Source organism: Schistocerca americana, chromosome 5 (assembly GCF_021461395.2).
Source record: "Schistocerca americana isolate TAMUIC-IGC-003095 chromosome 5, iqSchAmer2.1, whole genome shotgun sequence".
Lineage (NCBI taxonomy): Eukaryota > Metazoa > Arthropoda > Insecta > Orthoptera > Acrididae > Schistocerca > Schistocerca americana.
Window position 1 is genome coordinate 672,945,124 of NC_060123.1, and position 27,185 is coordinate 672,972,308.

General features: G+C 43.1%; 1 protein-coding gene across 1 annotated transcript in view; it reads left to right on the forward strand.

Annotated features, from left to right (window-relative positions):
- LOC124616119 (glucosidase 2 subunit beta) overlaps positions 1–27,185 on the forward strand; it is a 191,908-nt gene that overhangs the window by 77,919 nt on the left and 86,804 nt on the right. The window contains exons 3-5 of the mRNA XM_047144383.1: positions 4,008–4,183; positions 4,348–4,571; positions 4,680–4,758. Coding sequence (XP_047000339.1) covers positions 4,008–4,183; positions 4,348–4,571; positions 4,680–4,758 — 479 coding nt within the window. The remainder of the gene's footprint in view (positions 1–4,007; positions 4,184–4,347; positions 4,572–4,679; positions 4,759–27,185) is intronic.

Sequence of the window (27,185 nt, forward strand, 5' to 3'; positions counted from 1 at the left end):
CTCCCCCCCCCCCCCCCCCCCCTTCCCCTCCTCAAGCATTAATCCCGACTTGCAGGTCTGTTGTTTAGCTACATCTCCCCTATTTCTCCCTGTCGTTGACATATTCTAGTTTTAAGCCAACAAAGTGCATGTCTCCCCTGAGGTTGTCAATCAATCTGTTTGGTTTTCTTCCTTGTGGTCTTGTTCCTCCTGGGTTGATGTGGAGTGCTGTTTTTGCGACTGAGTTGTCTTGCTTTCTCATGACGTGGCTGTACCAGTGGGGATGGGCTTCTCTCACTTTATCGGTGATCAACGTGACACCAAACCTTTGCCGGACGTCTGTATTTTTTATGTGGTCACATCGTGTCAGTCTCGTGGACCATCGCAGCATCATCTCCAAGGTGTGTAACATTTGCTCCTGTTGTTTTTCATAGAGTGACACTCAGTCCCATACATTGCTGCTGGGCATACAATGGTCCTATATGCTTTTGACTTTTAGATACTGAGGCATCTTTTTATTGCAGAGGACTCCAGTGACCTGTCTTCACTTGAGCCAAGCTGCATTCACCCTCATCTGAGTATCAAGAGTTGTGTCCCAGTCTGAGGTGACGACAAACCCTAGGTACTTAAAATGCACGGTCTTCTGCAAGTCTTACGGTGCCTCTGGTTTGGGAGCCGCATTCTTGGTACTCTATCTTTTGGACATTGAGATGCAGTCCATTTTCAGCCAGTCTGTCCTTCCACGTTTGAACCTGGTGCTGGAGTTCACGGCGGGCTTGGTCGGCAAGTATCACATCGTCTGCATAAAGAAGGGTCCGGGGATGTGAAGTCTGTATGTCAGCTGTTGCCGTATCCGTGCAAAAGATGAATAACAATGGTGAAAGGGCAGAGCCCTGATGAACACCCACAGTGTATCGAAGGGCGGAGAAATTCCAGCAGGACTCTGAACAACACTAGTGGAATTACGGTACAAAAGTTGCACCCAGCTTACATACTCTTCAGGGACACTGTGGCAGCAAAGAGCTCGCCAAATAAGATCGTATGGGATACGATCGAAAGCCTTTTCTTGGTCTAGAAATGCCATGTGTGTACTCTTCTGTCTATCTCAGTGTTTTTCAATGAAAAGGCGCTTGGCATGGATAGCGTCGATGGTTCTGCATCCCTCAACAAATCCACACTGGTTTGGTGTTTACATAGACAATACTTAAGAGTCTGCTTTCAAGTACCTGTTCAAAGATCTTTAAAGTATGACAGAGGAGTCGAATAGGGCGATAAGTCAAGCAGTTGTTCACGACCCCTTTTCCCTTCCAGATTGGAATTGTTATGTTAGTTGTCTGTGCTTGTGGAAGTTGTTTTTCAGCGATGATTCAGTAGAAGAGTGAGGCGAGGAATTCTGAAGCAGGCTTTCTGAACATTTTCCAGAGTTCCGCTGGTAGGTCATCTGGGCCAGTTGCTTTTCCATTTTTCATCTTGCTGATGGAAAGCATTACTTCCTCAGGTGTAATAGAGGGGACGGATTCTAAGATAGGATCAGGAATAGTAATTGGTGGATGCGTAAACTCTTTGTTGCTGATGTTATGAAAGTAGTCTGTCCAACGCTGGAGAATAGATTGTTTATCTCTTAGCGGTTTGGCATCGCCTCCCTTGTAGTGCATGACGTGTCCAGTGTCTTTGAGTTGAATGGTGACGTGACTTAGCAAGATGGTAGATGTTGTTTTCTTCCGATGGTGTGTCAAGCTGGGCATACAGTGTCTGGTAATACTGGTCTTTTGCTGCAGCTACTGCTCTTTTTGCTGCTGATTTCAGGTTGCGATATTTCTGGAGATCAGTGTCAAGTTGTGAGTTCTGCCAAGTCTTGTATACCATATTTTTCTCCTTGATTGCTTGCTTGACTTCATCTGTCCACGACCAAGTTTGTTTGTCAATGTATTTTCTTCCAGGTATGGTTTTTTCCCAGCGTTTTTGTCGCTGCATGACGTATTTGTTCCACCGCATCTTTCCACATATCTTCAACTGACTGATCGTCGGTCTTCACGGAAAAGTTTGCAAAGGCTGCCATCAACTTGTTTCGCTGGGTATTCGTTCGCCACCACTTGATTCACTCATGCCCAGTCTTAGATTTAGGTTTGGGTTGTATAACACACTTGCGAATATCGAGGACAAGCAGTCGGTGTTGAGGGGCGATGCAGTCATATGGAATTACTTTGGTATCCATTACCAGCTTCATGTCTTGTTGACAAAGTAGTCAATAATCAATCTGAGTTGCATGACCTCCACTTGTATAAGTAGCCAGATGTGTTGGCCTCTTTTTAAAGTATGTGTTGGTCACAATGAGATCATGAGTTTCTGCAAAATCAAGTATCAGACATCCATCATCATTCCGCACACCGAACCCATGTCCTCCATGGCATCGCATATATCCTTCTTTGTGGGCCCCAACATGTCCGTTTAAATCTACTCCAACAATGATGGACTCATTCTGGGGAATTGCTCAAAGGAGGGCATCCAGACTGTTCCAAAACTTGTCCTTCTCATCCTCAGTGCATCCAGTTTGAGGTGCATAGCAAGCTACAGTGTGGGCAGTGATAGCTGTTGAATCAATCTTGGACATAAGGGTTTCGGACACCCTGTTGACACTATTGACATTGTTACGGAAGTCCTGGTCAACGACTATTGCTACGCAGTTTCGTGGACTGGGACTCGAATGTGCAAGATAAATATCCCAGAATTGAGTTCCAGTCTGGCACTGTGTGTGTGTGTGTGTGTGTGTGTGTGTGTGTGTGTGTGTGTGTGTGTCCCAGAGAGAGACCATTTATACTGTTGTGAAATACCATTACCAACACACAATGGAAATGAAACTGACTATTAAAATGATAATGTAGAATAGAGGAGTGTCTTGTTCTAGAATGAAATTTTCACTCTGCAGCAGAGTGTGCACTGGTATGAAACTTCCTGGCAGATTAAAACTGTACGGGCAAGTGCTCTACCAACTGAGCTACCCGAGCATGACTCACGAGCCGTCCTCACAGCTTTAATTCCGCCAGTATCTCGCCTCCTACCTTCCAAACTCCACAGAAGCTCTTCTGCATACCTTGCAGAACTGGCACTCCTGGAAGAAAGGATTTTGCGGAGACATGGCTTAACCACAGCCTGGGGGATGTTTCCAGAATGAAATTTTCACTCTGCAGGAAGTTTCATACCAGTGCACACTCTGCTGCAGAGGGAAAATTTCATTCTCGAAACATCCACCAGGCTGTGGCTAAGCCATGTCCCTGCAATATCCTTTCTTCCAGGAGTGCTAATTCTGCAAGGTATGCAGAAGAGCATCTGTGAAGTTTGGAAGGTAGGAGACGAGGTACTGGCGGAATTAAAGCTGTGAGGACGGGTCTTGAGTCGTACTTGGGTAGCTCAGTTGGTAAGGCAAAGATCCCGAGCTAGTCTCAGTCCGGTACGCAGTTTTAATCTGCCAGGAAGTTTCAGTGTCTTCTTCTGTTTGAAAAGATCTAGTCTGTAGGATACAAGTAGTTTCTAAAACTGCTTTAAACTGGGAATAAATGTTCTTTTAGACTACATTAAGTAGAAAAGACATTGTGTTTTGTAGTACCTATAACCACTCCTTATTTCAACAGAAAATTGATTTACTATCTGGATAACAATCCAAATTAATGTTTCGGTTTATGTAATGTGCCATACAACATGCTCAATGAATATACATATTATTGTTGAACTGGAAGGAGTGATAGGATCTGAAGATGGTTTGTTGTGAATACTCTTTACAGTTAATAAATACTCTTTGATCTTACTACTGATTATGAAATATTGAGGGGACAAGTGGCTTACTGGAAAAAGTTTCATCAGGTGAAAGATCTTTTTTCCCTACTGTATATTACTTTCATTTTTGAATTCCATTGTTTTTAAGATAAAATCCATTGACACCTGTTATGGAATGAACAGGATGTCATTTCTTATGTTGTTGCTTTCCATGATAAATCCACTCAGTACTAAATAACAGTCTTCTGTTGGTATAGATTGTTGCGATACTTCAGATGAGTATGAGAGTCATGCAAATTGTGTTAATAACTGCAATGATCTGGGGAAAGCAGCTCGAATGGAAGCACAAAAACTTGCAGAAGTCGCTAAGATTGGCAGTGAAATGAGAGCAGCACTAAGCAGAAAAGGAAAGCAGTTGCGCCAGGAAAAGCAGGTAAGATACCTGTTTGCATTCTGGATAGCTTTTGTGACAAGTTTTGAAAACAGTTTTGCTTTGTGAGGACTTTCTCTTGACTTATAAATTGTCAGACATGCGGTATTTCACCTGGTCCCTTTGAAATTAAAGTGTCTTAATTTGCTGACATTATGTGATTGCAGGAGAGATTGGTTCAACTTGAAAAAGATAAAGAAGAAGCAGAAAGTCTAAAGAAAGAAAAAGAAGCATTGAAGTTGGCAGCAGAAGAGTTGGAGAATAAGGCTTTAGAGAAGTATAGGCAGCAAGAAGAGGAGGAGAAAAAAGTGAAGCAGGAAGAAGAACAGAAAGCAAGAGAACAGGAAGCATTTGAACATTTCCATAGGCTAGATGCAAATCAAGATGGGAAGTGAGTTACTGAAGTAAACATTTAGTCTATTCTCATTTGTTTTGTGCACTACTGCATAGGACTTGCTAGTTTTTTGTAGGATTTAATGGTTTTCTTGTAATCCTCCAGGTTGCAGAAATCAGAAATACAAACACAACAGACGTTTGACCAAAACAAAGATGGTGTGGTATCCGATGATGAAGTTACTGTAAGTGAAATAAAATTTTGGAAACTATGTGTTTTACAGTACAATATTAATCACTTGTTAGAGTTAGGATGAAATATTTCTTTTGCCGTATTTTATGAAATACTGAGGAATAACTAATTGAATTGGATCTTATGCTGATGAATTAGAATTAATGATGAAAATATTGAACTTAGCATTGTAATCAGAGGTGCAAAAATACTATTTATAAATACAGAAATGAGAGAAAGTTAGTCATGCTTGATTACCTTAAAAAATAAAGTTCATGACTCTAAGTTTTCAGATTAGATTACCTTTCATTCATTAGAGATCAGAGGAAGGCAAATAAGAGAAACAGGTGTAATAAAATAGGTAACTGTATAAATCAACTGAATTCTCAGCACCGGCAAGATTGATGAGCTATAGGAGAGGACCAAAAAGGAAACACACAAAGTAATGCAGACACCAGCATGCAGATCAGATAATCAAGTAAATAAACAAGGAACATCATGCTCTGAGAGGGAGTAAAATCGTGCAGTCTCTGTAACATATTAGACCTTCTGGTGACAAACAGACCCGCACTATTTGAAACAATTAACGCAGAACAGGGAATTAGCGATCATAAAGCGGTTACGGCATCGATGATTTCAGCCGTAAATAGAAATATTAAAAAAGTTAGGAAGATTTTTCTGTTCAGCAAAAGTGACAAAAGCAGATCACAGAGTGCCTGACGGCTCAACACAAAAGTTTTGTCTCAAGTACAGATAGTGTTGAGGATCACTGTACAAAGTTCAAAACCATCGTACAATATGCGTTAGATGAGTATGTGCCAAGTAAGATCGTAAGAGATGGAAAAGAGCCACTGTGGTACATCAACCGAGTTAGAAAACTGCTGCGGAAGCAAAGGGAACTTCACAGCAAACATAAACATAGCCAAAGCCTTGCAGACAAACAAAAATTACGCGAAGCGAAATGTAGTGTGAGGAGGGCTATGCGAGAGGCGTTCAATGAATTCGAAAGTAAAGTTCTGTGTACTGACTTGGCAGAAAATCCTAAGAAATTTTGGTCTTATGTCAAAACAGTAGGTGGATCAAAACAAAATGTCCAGACACTCTGTGACCAAAATGGTACGGAAACAGAGGATGACAGACTAAAGGCCGAAATACTAAATGTCTTTTTCCAAAGCTGTTTCACAGAGGAAGACTGCACTCTAGTTCCTTCTCTAGATTGTCGTACAGATGACAAAATGGTAGATATCGAAATAGACGACAGAGGGATAGAGAAACAATTAAAATCGCTCAAAAGAGAAAAGGCCGCTGGACCTCATGGGATACCAGTTCGATTTTACACAGAGTACGCGAAGGAACTTGCCCCTCTTCTTGCAGCAGTGTACCGTAGGTCTCTAGAAGAGCGTAGCGTTCCAAAGGATTGGAAAAGGGCACAGGTCATCACCGTTTTCAAGAAGGGACGTCGAACAGATGTGCAGAACTATAGACCTATATCTCTAACGGCGAACGGTTGTAGAATTTTGGAACACGTATTATGTTAGAGTATAATGACTTTTATGGAGACTAGAAGTCTAGTCTGTAGGAATCAGCATGGGTTTCGAAAAAGACGGTCATGTGAAATCCAGCTCGCGCTATTTGTCCACGAGACTCAGAGGGCCATAGACACGGGTTCACAGGTAGATGCCGTGTTTCTTGACTTCCGCAAGGCGTTCGATACAGTTCCCCACAGTCGTTTAATGAACAAAGTAAGAGCAGATGGACTATCAGACCAATTGTGTGATTGGATTGAAGAGTTCCTAGATAACAAAACGCAGCATGTCATTTTCAATGGAGAGAAGTCTTCCAAAGTAAGAGTGATTTCATGTGTGCCGCAGGGGAGTGTCATAGGATCGTTGCTATTCACAATATACATAAATGACCTTGTGGATGACATCGGAAGTTCACTGAGGCTTTTTGCAGATGATGCTGTGTTGTATCGAGAGGTTGTAACAATGGAAAATTGTACTGAAATGCAAGAGGATCTGCAGCGAATTGACGCATGGTGCAGGGAATGGCAATTGAATCTCAATGTAGACGAGTGTAATGTGCTGCGAATACATAGAAAGATAGATCCCTTATCATTTAGCTACAAAATAGCAGGTCAGCAACTGGGAGCAGTTAATTCCATAAATTATCTGGGAGTACGCATTAGGAGTGATTTAAAATGGAATGATCATATAAAGTTGATCGTTGGTAAAGCAGATGCCAGACTGAGATTCATTGGAAGAATCCTAAGGAAATGCAATCCGAAAACAAAGGAAGTAGGTTACAGTACGCTTGTTCGCCCACTGCTTGAATACTGCTCAGCAGTGTGGGATCCATACCAGATAGGGTTGATAGAAGAGATAGAGAAGATCCAACGGAGAGCAGCGCGCTTTGTTACAGGATCATTTAGTAATCGCGAAAGCATTACGGAGATGATGGGTAAACTCCAGTGGAAGACTCTGCAAGAGAGACGCTCAGTAGCTCGGTACGGGCTTTTGTTAAAGTTTCGAGAACATACCTTCACCGAAGAGTCAAGCAGTATATTGCTCCCACCTACTTATATCTCGCGAAGAGACCATGAGGATAAAATCAGAGAGATTAGAGCCCACACGGAGGCATACTGACAATCCTTCTTTCCACGAACAATACGAGACTGGAATAGAAAGGAGAACCGATCGAGGTACTCAGGGTACCCTCCGCCACACACTGTCAGGTGGCTTGCGGAGTATGGGTGTAGATGTAGATATTTCTAAATTCTGATGGCTGTTGAGTGGCAAAGATTTAGGACTTTTTAGAAAATGTATATGCAAAAAAGTGCTTGAAAAATGTGTATTGAAATAAGAGCAAAATAACTGAGAACTATTGGGAGAAACAAGAATGCAAACTAAAAATGTTGTAAAATATAATGTTGTGAAAGACGAATACCAGCAGTAACAAGAGCTAATGAAAAAAAGGGTGGGGCTGTGAAGATATAACTGAGACTGAAGCCTAGTAATTGTTCTTTCAACAAGAAGGGAGTAGAAGTGAGCCACAAAACTGCTGTCCAAAACCCTTGACATTCACTTGTTGTAGAATCTTAGCAAATATTCTGAGGCCAAACATAATTAGGTATCTTGAACATAATGGCACCTACCTTGCCAACAAATCAGCATGGATTCTGACAACATCCGTTATGTAAAACTCAGCTCACACTTTCCTCACACGACATCCTAGAAACCTTGGGTTAAGGCAGCCAGCATGATGTTGCGTATCCTGATTTCCGAAAAGCATTTGATTCAGTACCCAACCAGTACTTATGAATGAAAGTACTTTGGTGTTTCGTATCAAATGAAATTTTGTAACAAAATAAAGGAATTTTTTGGTAGGAAGGACACGGTGTGTTATGGACTGCAGAGTCAACAACAAATATGGAGGCAACTTGAAGCTGTGTCTGAGGGAAGCGAGTTGGAACTCTTTCTGTTTGCATTATATGTAAAAGACATGGCAGATAATATTAATAGTAACTTAAGACTTTTTGTAGATATGCAATAATCTATAATGAAGTAGCCTACCCTCTAAGAAAAGCTCCATAAATATTCAATTAAATCTTGATAAGATTTGAAAGTGGAGACTGACAACTTACTTTGAAAATTAAAACTGTGTACTTCATAAAACAAAAGGAAAACCATGTAGTTTCGTAAGAACGCAAGATGAAGGCGCAACAGTTGGAATCAGTTAATGCATACAAGTATATGGGTGTGACTATTTCTTGGGATATGAAATATAATGATAATACTTTAGGATTAAAGGAGATTACTCACCGAAAAGCGGAAGTGTTGAATTGTCGATAGAGACACACAAAATTGTTGATATACACATACAAAAGAAAGAAAACTTGCTAGTTTTCAGAGTTATCCTTTGAGAGCTAGAGTAACACACACACACACACACACACACACACACACACACACAACCACAACCACAACCACAACCACATGGTGCTGGGTGCAGGTAGGGCCTCCTCCACATCTCAGATGAGGCCCCCCCCAGACAGACGTACATAAAAAAAGGGCAACAGATTTGTTTCGTCCGTACGGGAGAGCATCACAGAGATGAAACACCTGAATTGGCAGATGCTTGAAGCTAGAAGTCAACTCTTCTCTTATCCCTCCCACCCTCTCTTCTTCCTACACACTCCCTCCTCCCCCTCTTTCTCGTTACGTTGCCTCCTCCTGGATTTTAGAATCCCTTACTATTGATAGAATTACTAATTGAAAACTTTATTCAGGGTCAGATAGTTGCTTGTTGGAGGTAAAATTGGATGTCAAACAAGTGCTTGCAGAGCTTGTGGGACTATTTCTACGTCTACATTTACATTCTTGCAAACCACTCTGAAGTGCGTGACAGAGGATCGTAGTACCACATATTAGGGTTTCTTCCTATTCCAATCCGATATGGAATGCAAGGAGAATTGGCTGCTTAAATGCCACTGTGCATACTGTGGTTAGACTAATTTTTCTTCATGCTCCCTACAGGAGCAGTATTTAGGAGGCAGAAGAATATCTTTTCATGGCCACATAATACTGTTTTGTGACTCTTGGTAAACAAACTTTCATGGGATATTTTGCATCTGTCTTCAAGTGATGAGCAACTCAGTTTCTTCAGTATTTATTTGACACTCTCTCATGAGTCAAACAAACCTGTGACCATTCATTGTGCCCTTATTTACGTATGATTTACATATGTTAAATATACCCTGCCAGACCTAACAGGACTGGGTACCATACGCTTTAGCAGTATTCCATCTTATATCCCTAGCAATTGTTACACTCATGAGTTTACAGATTGTGCCCTTATTTACATATGTTAAATATCCCCTGCCAGACCTAATAGGACTGGGTACCATACCCTTTAGCAGTATACCATTTCATGTCCCTAGCAATTCTTATACTCGTGAGTTTGTGTATTGTAATTATGAAACGCTGATATTGTCATCACAGGTAGAACTATGTGAAATTTGTGTATGCTATAAATTTGAAACGTTTTGAAAGTGTAAAAAAATGATTACTCCACTGATTCCTGAGTATAATATGTCATATTTTCAGTCAATTTCAAAGGACAAAAAATGTGAAATTGGTGTATTTCAACAAAATTTATTAAAATTAGTATTTTTTTGCAAAATTTATTACTTAAGTGCTAAAACGTCTGAATATACAGTCACAAGGTTTGTACTATTTTAAATACATCTTCAGTTATGTATGAAATCACCACATAAAGATAACAAAAGAGCAAAACTTAGGATTGTAAACAAATACATGTTGAATAACTACATACATGCTAGGTACGACATTCTGCTAACCAGTCACACACACACACATTTACGCAAAGTAAACCAAGGATGTTTTATTTATATTGTGATAGAATAATGGACAAATAAAAGTGAGGCAAGAAACAAGCATAGAAGTCGAGATACACAGTAGAAAATCACCATCTGCAGCTTACAGAACTTTACTAGATAACGTTCTTGCTTTGTTGCATGTGAATGTATAGTAGTGTAGAATTTTTGAGTTTGGTGTATATCAGTTTTTTGCCTAACCTTTTTTCTTCATTCCCTATCTAGATATAAATACAGCATCTTTGCACTAAACACAGAAATGTTTATTAGGAAAGCAGCAAATGTACATCAATTGCTTGAATTTTGGAATGGATATTTTTTTCCTTTTGTCTGCTGACTGCTTTATCTTTATTTTTCATAATTATTGGACAAGATTTTCTAAAATAGAAATTAAACAAATATTTATTTATTTGTGTGTAAATATCTTCACCAGGGAGATATTGTATCACTGGGATTGCACATTCTTAACTAATGTTTACAGTGGAATGTTTTATTAATTTGTGACTCTCTGAATAGTGAAGAAGATCAAATTTTAAAGTTATGTGGTACCTCGTGATTAGTTATGTGAAACTAGCAAGTAAACTATAAGCCAAATTCGAATTTCAAAGTGCTAAATTTGTAAAGTTTATTCGCTAATTTCATGTAGCTCTAATGATAGGGTATCATGTTTTTGCCTTTGTGAAGTACATTTAGAAGTAGTTACCAATCTTTGCCACACTTTGAAACATTATCAAGATCTGTGCAGCATCTTCTTTTAGACAATACTCGTTTCTTGATACCTGCATCATCTCTGAAAAGTCTGATGCCACTGTCAATACAGTCTACCTACTAAACATTGATGCATTACCAAGTCAAATGCTTTTTGGAAGTCAAGAAATGTAGCGTCCTCTTGATTATATGGATCCATGGCGTTTGGGATGTTATGAGAGAGAACCACTAGTTGGGTTTCACATGATCGATGTTTTTGGAATCCACACTAGGTTGGCATGGAAGAGATCGTTCTGTCAAAGAAACCTCATGGTGTTCGAGTTCAAAATATGTTCTTGGATTCTACAGGAGATGGACATCATTGAGCTAAGACATTAGTTTTAAGGATCACTTCTGTTATCATATTTGATCACAGGTGTGATCTGTACATTGCTCCTATTTTTTGTTCAAGGGATCTGAGGTATATTATCGTGAAAATTGGAGCTAAGTGCTCTGAAGATTACATATGGAATCTGACAGGGATTCCATTGGGCTCTGGAACCCTGTTTCCTTTCAACGATTTTAGCTGTTTCTTAGTGCCACTGATGCATATATTTATGTCACTCACCTTTGCAGCAATGCGACACAACGGTTTCTTTATCTAGATTACTGAACATACAAATCTAACTTGCTTTGCTTCCTGTTTGTACTTTTGTCATCATTGTTGCTACAGGCGATCACTGATACTGTATGCAGTATGGACAACCACAAAGAGTACAGGTTTGTTTGTTTCCATTAGGCATAATTTATTTCCATTGTGAGTGGGCTTCTGAACTACCCTTTCTAGATAGTTTTCAGGAAAGGCATTAGCAATGTTTCACAGGATATCTTGTCACACCCACTATTTGCAAAACTGTAATTATCACCAATCAGTTGTAGTGTCATTAAAGTCTCTTCTAAAGATCACATGATTGGGTAACTTAGCCACTAGTGAACAGTGATTTTCTTTAAGGTTTTGGCTGGATTTGGGATTGAGTGTATTGGTTGTTAGGAAGATACAGTTACATGTTTATGCACAGCCTTGATAGGGAGTCTTGCCAAACAGTCACATGCATCTTCAATTTTTATCTATGTGGATTTGAGTTTCTTGTTTACTGCAACAAATACACCACCTTAAGATAACATCAGCCTATCCTTTTTGATACACACTAAGATTTATCCCAAAAATCTTATTGTTGTCCGCTTTGAATTTCAGCCAACTTTCTGTACCTTGTATTACACAATCTCCACTGCTTTTTAGGACTGGCTCATACTATTGGGATGTGGGGGTGGGGGTACTGTGTGCCTCATCTGTGGCATTTGATAAGCCATACATGCCCCCGGTTCATGCTAAATGGGAGCACTTCGGGGAGCTCAGCATTCGTTTGCTAGGTATGAGCTTGGCAAACCCTCATTTCCTAAACTGGAACTGGAGAGCGCTGCTAGTCCGCTGTAAATGTAAGCTCTGAATATGCTTCAGTGACCATTGTGCAGGACGGAAGTGGAACACTGTGTGTCACTAGGAAGGGGGATCTTGGCTTAATCACCTAGAATGCGGGGATGGAAGAAACCTCTTAAAAAAACGTCAGTCTCAAGGTGTGCTGTGCCTGGTGAATGCATGGCTGTCGAGGCAGAACAGTTATTAGTGGGCATCCTCTGGTGTAGGACTTAGCAGGCAAGTAGGAATCTGTCTGGATTGACCTATGTCCCTAACTGCTCATGGGGATATCATGGCAAATCAAATCAATCTCACCACGCCCATTGTGATGGGTTTACTGTCCGGGGGTACTCGCACCCTCCTCACCCAAATGAATGAGGGAGCTATTCCTCTTGATAATCACATTGTCTTTACTAATGGGGCTCAAGGAGGCATAAATATGTATGTGTTCCCGGTGGTCAAGAGAAAGGAGGGAACATTTGAAAAAGTGTTCCCTTTCTATATTCATAAAGGATTAGAAGGGCTTACTGGTACCTTAAAATCTATTGAGCAGCTGCAGAATGATTCGTTGTTTGTTGAAACTAACAGGTCACACCAATTGGAACTTCTTAGGAAGTCACAAAAACTGGTTTGCTATGACATAGTTGTTGAGATGCACAACTCGAGCAAGGGTGTGGCCACATGCCATTATGTTATGGACACAGACATCTAGAATTTAACCAAGAGTGATTGTCTCTGGGGATAGCTGATGTGTAACAAAGGATGCAAAGGAATAATGGAGAGACTGAGAAGATCATCGCCTTCATTGTGACCTTCAGTTCTCCAATGACTCCTGAACAAATCACGGTGAGGTTCCTCCAGTATAGGATTAGGTCTTATAGAGGGTGTCCCAGGAGAAATGGTCAGTATTCAGGAATATAACAGAAATGATCATTTGAAGCACACACAGACTCATACTGCCCCCTTATGAATGTTTCCTGAGGTAGAACACATTTGATGTACGTTCTTATACAGGGTGTTACAAAAAGGTACGGCCAAACATTCAGGAAACATTCCTCACACACAAATAAAGAAAAGATGTTATGTGGACATGTGTCTGGAAATGCTTAATTTCCATGTTGCAGCTCATTTTAGTTTCATCAGTATGTACTGTACTTCCTCGATTCACCGCCAGTTGGCCCAATTGAAGGAAGGTAATGTTGACTTATGTACTTGTGTTGACATGCGACTCATTGCTCTACAGTACTAGCATCAAGCACATCATCAGTACGTAGCATCAACAGGTTAGTGTTCATCATGAACGTGGACTTGCAGTCAGTGCAATGTTTACAAATGTGGAGTTGGCAGATGCCCATTTGATGTATGGATTAGCACGGGGCAATAGCCGTGGCACGGTACATTTGTATTGAGACAGATTTCCAGAACAAAGGTGTCCCGACAGGAAGACGTTCGAAGCAATTGATCGGCGTCTTAGGGAGCACGGAACATTCCAGCCTATGACTTGCGACTGGGGAAGACCTAGAACTACGAGGACACCTGCAATGGACGAGGAAATTCTTCGTGCAGTTGACGATAACCCTAATGTCAGCGTCAGAGAAGTTGCTACTGTACAAGGTAACGTTGACCGTGTCACTGTATGGAGAGTGCTACGGGAGAACCAATTGTTTCCATACCATGTACAGCGTGTGCAGGCACCATCAGCAGCTGATTGGCCTCCACGGGTACACTTCTGCGAATGGTTCATCCAACAATGTGTCAATCCTCATTTCAGTGCAAATGTTCTCTGTACGGGTGAGGCTTCATTCCAAAGTGATCAAATTGTAAATTTTTACAATCAACATGTGTGGGCTGACTAGAATCCGCATGCAATTGTGCAATCACGTCATCAACACAGATTTTCTGTGAATGTTTGGGCAGGCATTGTTGGTGATGTCTTGAGTGGGCCGCATGTTCTTCCACCTACGCTCAGTGGAGCACGTTATCATGATTTCGTACGGGATACTCTACCTGTGCTGCTAGATCATGTGCCTTTACAAGTATGTCACAACATGTGGTTCATGCACGATGGAGCTCCTGCACATTTCAGTCGAAGTGTTCATACGCTTTTCAACTGCAGATTCGGTGACTGATGGATTGGTAGAGGCGGACCAATTCCATGGCATCCACGCTCTCCTGACCTCAACCCTCTTGACTTTCAGTTATGGGGGCATTTGAAAGCTCTTGTCTACGCAACCCCAGTACCAAATGTAGAGACTCTTCGTGCTCGTATTGTGGACGGCTGTGATACAATATGCCATTCTCCAGGGCTGCATCAGCGCATCAGGGATTCCATGCGACGGAGGGTGGATGCATGTATCCTCGCTAACGGAGGACATTTTGAACATTTCCTGTAACAAAGTGTTTGTAGTCACGCTGGTACGTTCTGTTGCTGTGTGTTTCCATTCGATGATTAATGTGATTTGAAGAGAAGTAATAAAATGAGCTCTAACATAGAAAGTAAGCGTTTCCGGACACATGTCCACATAACGTATTTTCTTTCTTTGTGTGTGAGGAATGATTCCTGAAAGTTTGGCCGTACCTTTTTGTAACACCCTGTATATTTTCTGTATTGTTTAATAGATTGTCAGGTTGACATATGTACAACAGGTAGTAAAGATTAAAATATGCATTTTAAGAAGTATCAGTTGAAAAATATGTCTTTTTAACATAATCACCTCTAAGCATTATTGTGTATGACAATTACAGCTGTTGTACAGCTTATAATAAATGTTGGAATACCCACTGTTAACTTCGGTGCATTTGTGCACTCTTCGGAGAACATGTCGTGTTGCCTGTATGAGTGCCTCTGCCTGTTGCCTAATGAGGGGAGCAATGTCCATGATGCAACCAAGTAGTTCATCTTGGTTATTCAACCTTTTTTTGTACAACTCAGACTTCACCTAACCCTGTAAACAAAAATGTGACATAATGTGGGATAAACTTGGTGGCCAGTTAATCATACTGCCATGACCAATCCAGCATTAGGGTGAATGCAGTTGAGATGTTCCCTCACACATGTGGTAAAATGTGGAGGGGCTCCTCCATCATGCTGGAAGTACATTGCAGTCCACATGACCAAAGGAATGTCATCAAGGTGTACAACAAATGAATTTTCCAAAAATGGAAGTAATTCTATTCTAACATTCACTCTTCTAAAATGAATGGACCTATCAGCATTTTACTGACTATACTGCACCAAAAATTGATCAAAAGATGGACTTGGAAATTGGTTTCCACTTTAGTGTGCAGATTTCCTTCAACCAATGATGATTATTACGTGTTTTATTGATTTGGAACTGGGTATATGTAGCTTAATCAGTGAATAGTATTAATGGAAGCAAATGATGATTTTAATTTAATTAGTGTCAAAGTTGAACTCATGTGGCATTGTAGCCAGTGTGAAGTTTGTGAACATGATGTATGTGGAATGGGTACAAGTTTTGTGCAAGTAGTGTCCGCCATACATTTGTTCATGGGACTTTGATACATGCAGAAAGTTACAGTGCTGGTAGCAGGTCACCATTGCACCATTTCAACAACGTGTTGCTGTTCCTGCACAGTTTGTTGAACTATGAATTCAGAGAAAAGAAAATGAGAACTTGTCAGAATACATATTTCACACAAAATGTTGGATAAACAGTCTATGATCAGAAATTTGATGTTTTGGAAAGTGCTGATGGTATTCTTAGACTCAGCAGGAGCACTATCATTACAAATGCTGTAAACAGACATCATTCTGCATATTTACAGACATCGTTCTGCATATTTTTCGTCTGTGTAAATGTATGACATTTTAGCGAGTGTGTCTACAAACTGTTAACCAAAGCTTATTTCTGATATATTTTCAACCCATTGCATTACTTCACTCACAATATACCTTGGACAACTGCACATTCAGCAGGCTAATGTAATGGCAGAAAGAGATCTGGAGTGAAGAGGATGAAAGCAGTGAGGTAGGTAGGGCTAGAATAAAACATCAGAGAGGTTGGGTGTTTAAGACGCACATATATCCTTGTCACTAGCCCAGAAACAAATGTACATTAATTGTTTTCTATCTCAGAAACCATTCAGAATAAGGCATATGTCACTATGGAGTTTTATGCTTCAAATGAATGTTTCTGTCATATACCTGAATATTGACCATTCCTCCGGGGACATCCTGTATACCTAACCCAATGAGGTGTTGCAAGTGCAGCGATTTGGTCACACAGTGCTGAGTTGCAGAGGTGAAACAACTTGTGGATATGTGGAAAAGCAGCCCAGGGATCTCACAGCAACTGCACATCTTCAGCAGTATGCATCAACTTCTCTGGAAGCCATCCAGTCTGGAACCAAGACTGCCTAGTTTTTGCAGAGGGAAGTTAAAAAAGAGTATAAGACAACGAATCTCCCCCCGTCTTTGCCACTTCTTCTGCTTCTTTGATGAAAAAAGACACTTTGATGCAGATGACATCAAGCGAATCATTGTCCACCAACAGCAAATGTACTTGCTCCTGTACGTACAAAAACAAAGAGAAAGAAGATATAGTGATCCACAAAGTCTTGACACGAGAGAAAGGCAGCACTTCCATAATAGCATAGAGAAGGCATCACAGAAACAGCAGGGTACCTCTCAACTCCCCCTTTCCCCATCATCCTCCAGGGGAAAAGGGCAGGGGGCAGGGAAAGGGTCACAACATTTGAGTCAGAAGCTGTTCCGTGGTTTGATGGATGAGAAGGACATCACCATGGAGTTATATGCCTCATCACCAGACCTAGATAGCTCCTCTACTCCCCATAGCTCAACAAGTGTATCACCACCCTGACACAGAGATAGGGCTAAATTAAATCTGCACCACTGAAATGGCTCCCACACTCCAGTGAAAAGATGAAATGATCCTATGGCGTTTATTGGCTGGGATATCCCCTTCATGGTTCGGCCACTGTATTGCAAGTCTGTTTAGTTGATGCCACTTCGCCAACTTACGTGTCAATGATAATGAAAATGGTAATGAAGGACACAAAACACCGAGTCCCCTGCCGGGAATCAAACCCGGTCCCCTTGCGTGGTAGGCGGTAATGCTACTACTGTGCTGTGGAGACAGACACTCCAGTGAAATATGAAAGGATGCAAGACCCATTTGGAGGATTGACACTCCTCATACATGACACATATTTTTGCCTCTGTCTCCAAGAGATTCATTTCTAACAGACTGACACATCTGCACTTGCAGGCTATTACCTTCACAGGAAAGATGACCTTACCACTGGTGGTAGTGTGAAGGGTGGAGTAGCGGTGTTCATCCAGAACACATTCCACTCTTCCCCTGTGCCCTGAATCACAATGCTACAAGCAGCCACTTTTAGGATAATGGTTCATGCTAATGACTCAGTGTGCTCTGTGTGCCTATTGCCCCATGAGCCCATTGACAGCAAGATCCTCACACAGATTGTTGCTGAACTCCCCCATCCCTGTCTCTTTTAGGAGACTTCTAATGCCCACAGTTCACTATGGGAATCCAACACCACTTGCCCCATGGATCGGATAAATGAGGATCTCACATAAGCCGTGTGCAGCTGAACATTGTCAACCTACGCATTTCAGCAATGCTATGGGTTTGTATACAGCCATAGACCTCTCCTTCTGCTTGCCTGCCATTGTGGAGACTGCTCAGTGGGAAGTGGATGGCAACCTTCATGGCAGCAATCACTACACTATCTGGATCCATATGCCAGATGGAGCAGATTATGAAAGGAAGCAGCTGAGATGGGTGTTCAGAAAGGCTAATAGACTGCTTTACAGGCAGTTAGCTGGTTTTGAACAGTGTAAATGTGCACACGACTGGTGGGGTCACAGTACAGCTGTGATTCACCAAGTCACTGATGCATCCATCCTGACGTCAACATGAATGCATAGGAGACTGCCTGTCCCTTCGTGAATGGTGAATATCATTCTGCAGTCAGGGACAGGAGGGGAGCTACGCAATGATTCAGTTGTTGCCCGATAGATGCGAATCTTGCAACATTTCGAATAGTGATGGCAAAGGTGAAGAGAGAAATTCAAGAGAGTAAGCACAGGTCTTGTGGAGTTCAGGAACTCTTCACAATAGGTCCACAACCACAAGCAAAATACGGGAAGTTAGTAGCAGCATTTCCAGTCAGAGCTCACTAGTGCAAATAACAGCTGTAAGAGACCAGGGGCACCTCCTGACATCCATTGACAGGCATTGCTAAGACAATGGTTGAATCCTATAACACCGTTATGACTGATTATAGCCAGGATCTAGCTTTCCATCATTATCAGATGACAAAGGAGAGGATTGGTTTTCATTTCTGTTACAATGTGGAGGAATGCAACCAGGCTTTCATTCTTTGGGAGCTTGATTCTGTATCTGCCAGTAGCTGCTGTATTTGTCAGTAGCCCAGTACTACGATTGGTCATGGCCAGATAATGTACAGCTCATTGGAACAGTTGACATGGCAGTTGAAGGAGGTCCTCGTCCAGCTCTTTAATGAAATTTGGGTAACAGGAATAGTTCCCACATTGTGGAAGGAATCTATTTCAATCCTGATTTTAAATCCAGGGTTGGGTCGGAATAACCTTGGTTGTTATCATAGCGTAAGTCTTATGAGCTGTATAGAATTGACACTGGTGCATATTGTCAACCGGCAATTTGTATTGGTTCTTGAAACAAGGTCACTACTCAGTCACTCGCAGTGCAGGTTCAGGTGATGTTGCTTCCACATTTGATAATGTGACCCTGGTCAAAATAGCAACTCAACCAGCTTCCCTATGTAAGCAACACTTTGCCAGTGTATTCTTTAATTTGGAAAAGCCTACGATACTACCTGGAGGCATAATACTGGGTGATTATAATTAAACTTTCCTTATTTAACACATTATAACATGGAAACTAATTACCACATGAGTACCAAACTTGTGAGCATTAATGTCCAGAATATGGAGTGCATGATTTCCTTGTGCCACAGTGCCACCATCCAGTTCCAACTGTGGCCACCGGGTACCGTGATCAGTCATCGTGATTCATAGTCTGACACCTGACCTGTCACAGTGCACTTGTTGACTTATTGACATGAACTTCAACAAAAGGATCAGGGCATTATTGGTGCAGCTCTATTATCAAAACAACCGTAATGCTGCAGCTGCATTTCAAGAATATTGCCACCTGCAAGGATTACGGATGGGTTCTCTTTCTCACCTGCTGTGTGGAGTATGATGAAGGAGTTCAAATAAACTGGAGTGCGCGTGCTGGGTTGTGACAGTTGAACATCCCATGGTCCACTGTATGGAATGTGCTTTGAACCATCTCAAATTTTATGCGTACAAGATCCATACTGTACAGCAACTTGCACCACAGGACACACGACGACATGTTGACTTTGCTCTCCACTTTCTCACAAGAATTGAAGTTGATGACGGCTGGCCCTGGACCATCCTATGGAAAGTCGAAGCTCATTTTTCTCTGACAGGTGAGGTGAACACACAGAATTTTGAGTGTGGGGATCTTCACCTCAAGTCACTATGCATGAAGTTCCTCTGTACAGCGAACATGTCACCGTATGGTGTGGCTTCATGGCTACATTCATCATTGGCCCATTCTTTTTTGAGCAGGTTGGCGCTCGAGGACCAAAGATGTGTTGTGTGACTGGTCAGAGTTACTGCGATATGCTTTGTCAGCATGTCATACCTGCACTACAGGAGGGAGATGCATTGAACTCAACAGTTTTCATGCAAGGTGGGGCCCCATCACACATCGCTTGTGAAGTTCACCTGCTTCTCCGAAACACACTTGCAAGTGATCAAATTATCAGCTGATGGTTTCCAAATGATTGGCCGGCACAGTCATCTGATCTCACTCCTTGTGATTTCTGGTTGTAGGGCTACCTGAAGGAAAGGGTTTACCAGGGGATCATTCACACAGGTTCTGATCTGAAGCACAGCATATCAAGAGAGATAGCCAGCATACCTATGGACATGCTTCATTCTGCTGTGCAGAATGCAATCCTGCACTTTCAGATTCTTCTGGACACTGATGGTTGCCATATTGAGCCCCTTTTATCGAAGTAATCATACTGGCATGTAATGGCATGATGTACCGTAGCAGCACATTAAAAGTGTTAAATTTGAATTGATTCTGCATTATTTCTCTTCCCCATGTCCTTGACATTAATTCTACCAAGTTTGGTCCTCGTGCAGTAGATAGTATTTTCTTGCAGCCCTGTGAGTGAGGGTTTTGTGGGCATCTCCTCACTTTCATACAGTCTTCCTTGTTTGAAAGGTATTTTAGATAAAATGTTGGGATGCCCTGTCTGGTCATTTTAAGCAGGAGGACGGCGTTCCTCAAGGGAACATCTTAAATGTAACGGTGTTCACCATAGCAATCAGCAGTAGTAGTGTTCACCATAGCGGTCAACAGCAATACATCACTCATAGAGTCCCCTATAGTTTCCTTGTTTGTGGTCAACTTCTCCGTCGTCTTTGCATCCTCCAACATTGCTGCAGCTTCTCAGCAACGGCATTTAACGATCAGATGGTTGAAGAAAACTAGTCTCCTTTGAATTTACCTGTTTTAAAACGTCAGGGGGGCGGGGGGTGTTACTGTTCTTACTTTTAAGGAGAAAGTGAAACAGGTGGGGCCTCACTTTTGATGAAAGGTTAACATGGCTGCCACACGTTAAAGAACTAATAATGAGATACCCCCCACCCCACCCTCTTTGGGAGGTTCATGCTGGACTACCATGGGGCCCCAGCCTTTGCTGCATAGATTCCTTTCCATGCTGCATGTCTATCCTCTTGCTATTCTATTTCCCCTCCCTTGGGGAGCATGTGTCGGATGATTTTTGGAAATATGTTCTGCATTTGCAGTGGCAAACATCGAAACAGTCTCACCACTGTTCCTCATTCATTTTTTCTTTCTTGATTTTTCTTCTACTGTCCTTCCTCCACTTTGGCATATGTGGTCCCTCTTTCTTCTTCTTCTTCTTCTTCTTCTTCTTCTTCCCTGTGCACTCCTGAAGGCCAGCCCATGCATCTGAAGTGTAAAAGGTGATTGGGTAATGCTTAATTCCCAACCCCAATTTGACAGGTAGGGTTCGCATGTACCCGCTGGTACAGGCCAGGCACAGGGAAGGGTGATTGCCTGAGCTGCTACCTTCCCAAATTGCCAGTTGGTCCCTCTGTCAGCTGTTCAGGAGGTGTGATCTTAGTTGGAAGGAGTGCGCCATCGGAGAAACTGACAATTGTGCGGAATTTTTTCTCAATAAGCCAATCATCTTCGCACTCAATGTCTATAAAACATAAATGGAATGAGGCTAAAAATTCAAAGACCCTCCCAGCTGCACTGCAGTTCCTCACGGTTTCACATACTGAAGACTGTCAGTCCTTCAGTATGATAAATCTGTTTATTATACAGAAAAATGTGGTTGCAGTTGCTGGCTCTGTGAAATTCTTCTCTTGTTTATGCAATGGCACTTTGGTTTTGGAGACTACTTCTGATTCTCAAGCACAACTACTGCTTGCAGCTTAACTCCTCCATGGCTTTTGCTGTGGAGGCCCATCAAACGCTGAAGTCTTCCTGTGGTGTTATTTACACTAGACTGCTCGATGGTCTGACCGAGGCAGAAATCCAAATGTACCTCCCTGATCAGGGTGTCATTGCAGTCCAGTGGGTGATGTAAAAAGTAAGTGTCCCCTTAGTGACCACATGCACTGTCTTTCTCACTTTTGATAGTGGTTCTTCCGTCAAAGATCAAAGCAGGTGATGAAGTTATCACAGTCAGACCATGTATTGCAACCCCGATACGCTGTTACCAGAGTCATCATTACAAGTACACTCCAGAATCGTGTCGGCACCCAGCCAAATGTGTAACCTGTGGTAGGGATGCTCACAAGGGCAATTGTCCACCTTCTTCTCCGCACTGCATCAACTGCATTGGCAACCATGCAACCTCCTCCTGTGATTATCCCGTATATCTCAATGAGCAGGCTGTCCAGGAGATCTGAGTGAAGGAAAAAGTTCCTTACCCAGTCACTCACAAGTTGTTTGCTAGGCAAAAACCCTGCATTCAACAGTCTGTCATTTATAGTTCTGTTCTTGTCTCGCTCCATGAAGAACATGGGCACACAGATATTCAACCTCAAATTTAGCGCTGTGGTTGTGAATGTGCAACAAGCCATCAAACTCTCGCCTCAAAGGGCGAAGCCACCTACTACACAACCGGCAGGTCGGAAAGGACACAAGGAGCACTCCTGTGAAGACTTCCTACATCCCTCCAGCCAGCCAACACCTGAGTCTTCCACTGCTAACTGGAAAGGGTCCAAGAAGTAAAAAAAAAAAAAAGGGGGTTAATGGTGTTTTCCTTAGTCTACTCGAAGGTCTTCTTCGACATGTCGCCATGTGATATCCTCGTTCAGCCGACCTTTGTGTCATGCCCCCCCCCCGCCTCCCCCCCCCTCCTCCGGGGGCTCACCACTCTTTGGTGAGTTCATGCTTGGGTACCATGGGGCCCCAGCCTTTGCAGCATCTTTTCCCTTCTGTGCTGCATGTCTATCCTCTTGCTATTCCTTTTCCCCTCCCTTGGGGAACATGTCTGGGGTGTTATTGGGGGTGTTCTGCGTTGTCAGTCGCTGATGTAGGAACAGTCTCACCATTGTTTTTCACTCCCTTCTCCTTTCTTTTTTTCCCTTCTGCTCTCATTCCTCCACTTCGGTGTTTGATGTTCCTCTTTTTCTTCTTCCTCCCTGTATGCTACTGGAGGCCGGCCCATACAACTGGGTAATGCATATTTCCCAGCCCCAGGTCGACAGGTAGGGTTCACGCATACCCCCTGGTACAGGCCTGGCGCAGGGAGGGGTGATTGCCTGAGCTGCAACCTTCCCAAATTGCCGATTGGTCCCCCTGTCAGGTGTTCGGGAGGTGTGACCTGAGGTGTGAACAATTACCTAAGGCGAGTGTGCCTCCTTGTGAAGGAGGCCCCCAGTTGGAAGGAGCGTGCCATTGGAGACACTGGCAATCATGGGGGATTTCCTCGCAATGAGTGGATCATCTTCACAATCAAAGTCTACAAAACATAAACATAACGAGGCTAATGATTCAAAGACCCTTCCCACTGTACCACGGTTCTTTGTGGTCTCATGTTCTGAAGACAGTCAGTCCTTCACCATGGTAGATCCGTTTATTATTCAGAAATGTGTTTATGCAGTTGCCGGCCCCGTGAAATCCTGCTCTCCTTTACAGTATGGCACTTGGCTTTTGGAGACTACTTCTGATTCTCGAGCACAACTGCTTGCTGTCTCGCTTCTCCATGGCTACCCTGTTCATGTCGATGCCCATAGAACTGTGAATTTTTCCCATGGTATAATTTACACCAGGCTGCTTGATGGTCTAACACAGGCTGAAATCCAATCTTACTCTCTGATCAGAGTATCGTTGCCGTCCACAGTGTAATGAATAAGGTAGATTCCTCCTTAGTGCCCACCCGCACTCCTCTTCTCACCTTTGATAGGGTAGTTCTTCCATCCAATATCAAAGTAGGTTATGACGCGATCACAGTCCAGCCGTACAGTCTGAACCCGATGCGCTGCTTCCAGTGTCATCGTTTCAACCACACTAAAATGTCTTGTCAACACACAGCCAAATGTGTAACCTGTGGTAGGGATGCATATGAGGGCAATTGTCTGCCGCCTCCTCCCCTCTGTATCAACTGCAACGGCGTCCATGCCACCTCCGCTTGGAAGTGCCCAATGTATTTTGATGAGCGGGCTGTCCAAGAGATCCAATTAAAGAACAAAGTGCCTTTCCCGATTGCTCGCGAGTTACTGGTTTGTAGCAGACCCTACATTCTCCTGTCTGGCACCTATAGTTCTGTTCGTGTTACCCCTTGCTCCATGAAGGACAGGTCCACGCAGACATGACCTCCAATTCAGCTCTGAGGTTGTTAAATCGCCCAGTGTCAAGGTAACATCGCCATCCCCCTGTCCAGCTGTGCAGCAAGCAGTCAAACTCTCACCTCAAGGGGCGAAGCCACTAGCTACGCAAGCAGTAGGCCAGAAAGGTCGGAAGTAGTACTCCTGTGAAGACTTCCTCCATCCCTGCAGCCAAACAATACTCGAGTCTTCCTCTAACCGACAAGGCTCGAAGAAGTCCACCAAAGGCAAACGGTCTTCTCCTTTGCCAACTCAAAGATCCTCTTCAAGTTGTTGCCACATAGTACCTTAGCCCGGCCGGCCTCTGTGTCACTGGTGCGCACCACCAACGGTTTTTCAGTATTGGACTCCACAGACCGACCACACAAGCAAGCCGACGCAACTGTGGACCACATGCAGCAGGATCCTGCTTCAGTGCCCTGTATTAGTGACTCTTCACTGGTTGTCACTCGGCCGCTGCCGAGGTGACACCCCTACATCTCTTCCTCACCGTGATTCACCTCCAGTGGCATGTTCTTGGCTTTCAGTCCCACAAAGAGGATTTACGGTTGCTTTTAGCACCATGGCATCCTCTTGTACTCTGCCTTCAGGAAACGAAATTGCGCCAGCATGAGTTTTGAGCTTTCACATTTCTTACCGATTCGTTTTGACTTTACCCCTGAGGTTGACATTCCATCTCATGGGGGCATCGTGCTGCTCATATGGGATGACATTCATAGCCAACCCATCTCCCTGACTACCAATCTTCAAGCTGTTGCAGTTCGCCTTTTTCTTCCCCACCTGACTTTTCTCCTCTGTACTACGCATATATGTCCCTTCCTCATTCGCTGTCACCAGGGCAGACTTCCTTCAACTTATTGGGAGCTACCTCCCCCATTTTTTGCTACTCTTTGACTTTAATGCACATCGTCCCCTTTGTAATTCTCCCAGGACCTGTCAGAGAGGTGCCCTCTTGGCTGACATTCTTAACCGACTTCACCTATTCTGTCTTAACACTGGACCACCCACGTTCCTTTCCGACTCCACACACACCTATTCCCAATTGGACCTATCCTTCTGCACTGCCCAGTTTGCTCAGCTTGAGTGGTCCATTCTTTCTGACACCTACTCGAGCGACCGTTTCCTGTATGCTATCCGTTTGCTGATTCCTACCCCATCTGTGTGCACGTCCACATGGCAACATACTAAGGCTAACTGGCAGCTTTACTCCTCCTTGGTGACCTTCGAAGAACAAGATTTCCCCAGTTGTGATGACCAGGTGGAATATCTCACAAATGTTATCCTTACTGCTGCAGAACATTCCATTCCTTGCATTTCCTCTTTACCACATCGTGTCCCAGTCCCTTGCCACCAAGACATCCAGTGACGCAGTACGCAATGGAGACATGCTCCCTGCGTTTTTAACCACCACCCTATGATGGCAAACTGTATTCGTTATAAACAGATGCGTGCAAAGTGTCGTCGTGTTCTTTGGGATAGCAAAAGAGATAGGTAGATTTCATTCACTAGTTCTTCTAACAGTTCCGTTCCTTCCTCTGTTGTGTGGCCAACCTCTGATGGCTCTCTGGCCATCTGGCCTGACAATAGCAGACGGTATCGTCGTGGACCCTAATGCTACCTACAACACCTTGGGCTGCCATTTTGTGGAAGTTTTGAGCTCTTCCTACTATCACCCTGCCTTCCTCCATCAGAAACAACCGGAGGAGGCTCAGGTAATACCATTCTCTTCTCAGAATCACAAGTGCTACAATGCCACCTTTACTATGAGGGAGATAGATCATGCTCTTGCTTCATCTCGGTCCTATGCCCCAGGACTAGACTATGTTCGCATTAAGATGCTGCGGCACCTTTCTCTTGTGGGCAAGCACTTTTTGCCTCATATGTGTGATCTCATCAGAGCAGAGGGAAAATTTCCCAGATGCTGGTGTGAATCCACTGTCATACCCACACCTAAGGCTGGTAAGGACAAACACCTTCCTTCTAGCTATCACCCAATTTCTCTCACCAGCTGTGTTTGCAAGGCAATGGAACGTATGATTCTTGCCCAGCCGGTATGACAGCTGGAGTCTCGCAATTTACTAACCATTGCACAGTGTGGATTTCGAGTGTGCCATTCTGCAGTTGACCATCTCGTCACTTTGTCCACCCAGGTCATGAATGGTTTTGTGCAGAAATCCCAGACTGTGGACATGTTTTTCGGTTTGGAGAAGGCCTACAACACCTGCTGGAGGACTGGTATCCTCCGTACTCTCTACACATGAGCCTTCTGTGACCGCATGGCCGGTTTCCTTCAGGAATTTTTAAAAGACCATGCCTTGTAGGACACATTTATCCAGGAAAAATGTGTGTCAGGGTTCCGTCCTGCGCATCATCCTCTTTGCTATCCCCATTAACCCTATAATGCCAGGTCTCTCGCTGGGCATCTCCGGCTCCCTTATCATTGATGATTTTGCCATCTGTTGCAGTTCTCCAGAGACTTGTGTGATTGAGCAACATCTTCAGCGATGTCTCGATCATCTTTAGCCATGGAGCATCGACAGTGGCTTTTGTTTTTCCACTGACAAAAACTGTTTGTATGAATTTCTGTTGGCACAATTTGTTTCTTCCACCATCATTACATCGTGGGCCGGTTGCTCTTCCATTCATTGAAACTACAAAATTCCTGAGGCTCATGCTTGATAGGAAACTCTCTTGGTCTTCCCACGTCTGACCTGGTAGCCCCCTGTACACAGTCCCTCAATGTCCTGTGTGTTCTCAGCGGTACTTCCTGGGGAACAAATCGAACCATTCTCCTTCATTTGTACTGGTCCGTTGTCCATTTGAAACTGGACTATTGATGTTTTGTTTACACATTAGGATGTCCATCCCTCTTACGCCATCTCAATACTATCCACCATTGTGGTGTCTGTTTGGCGA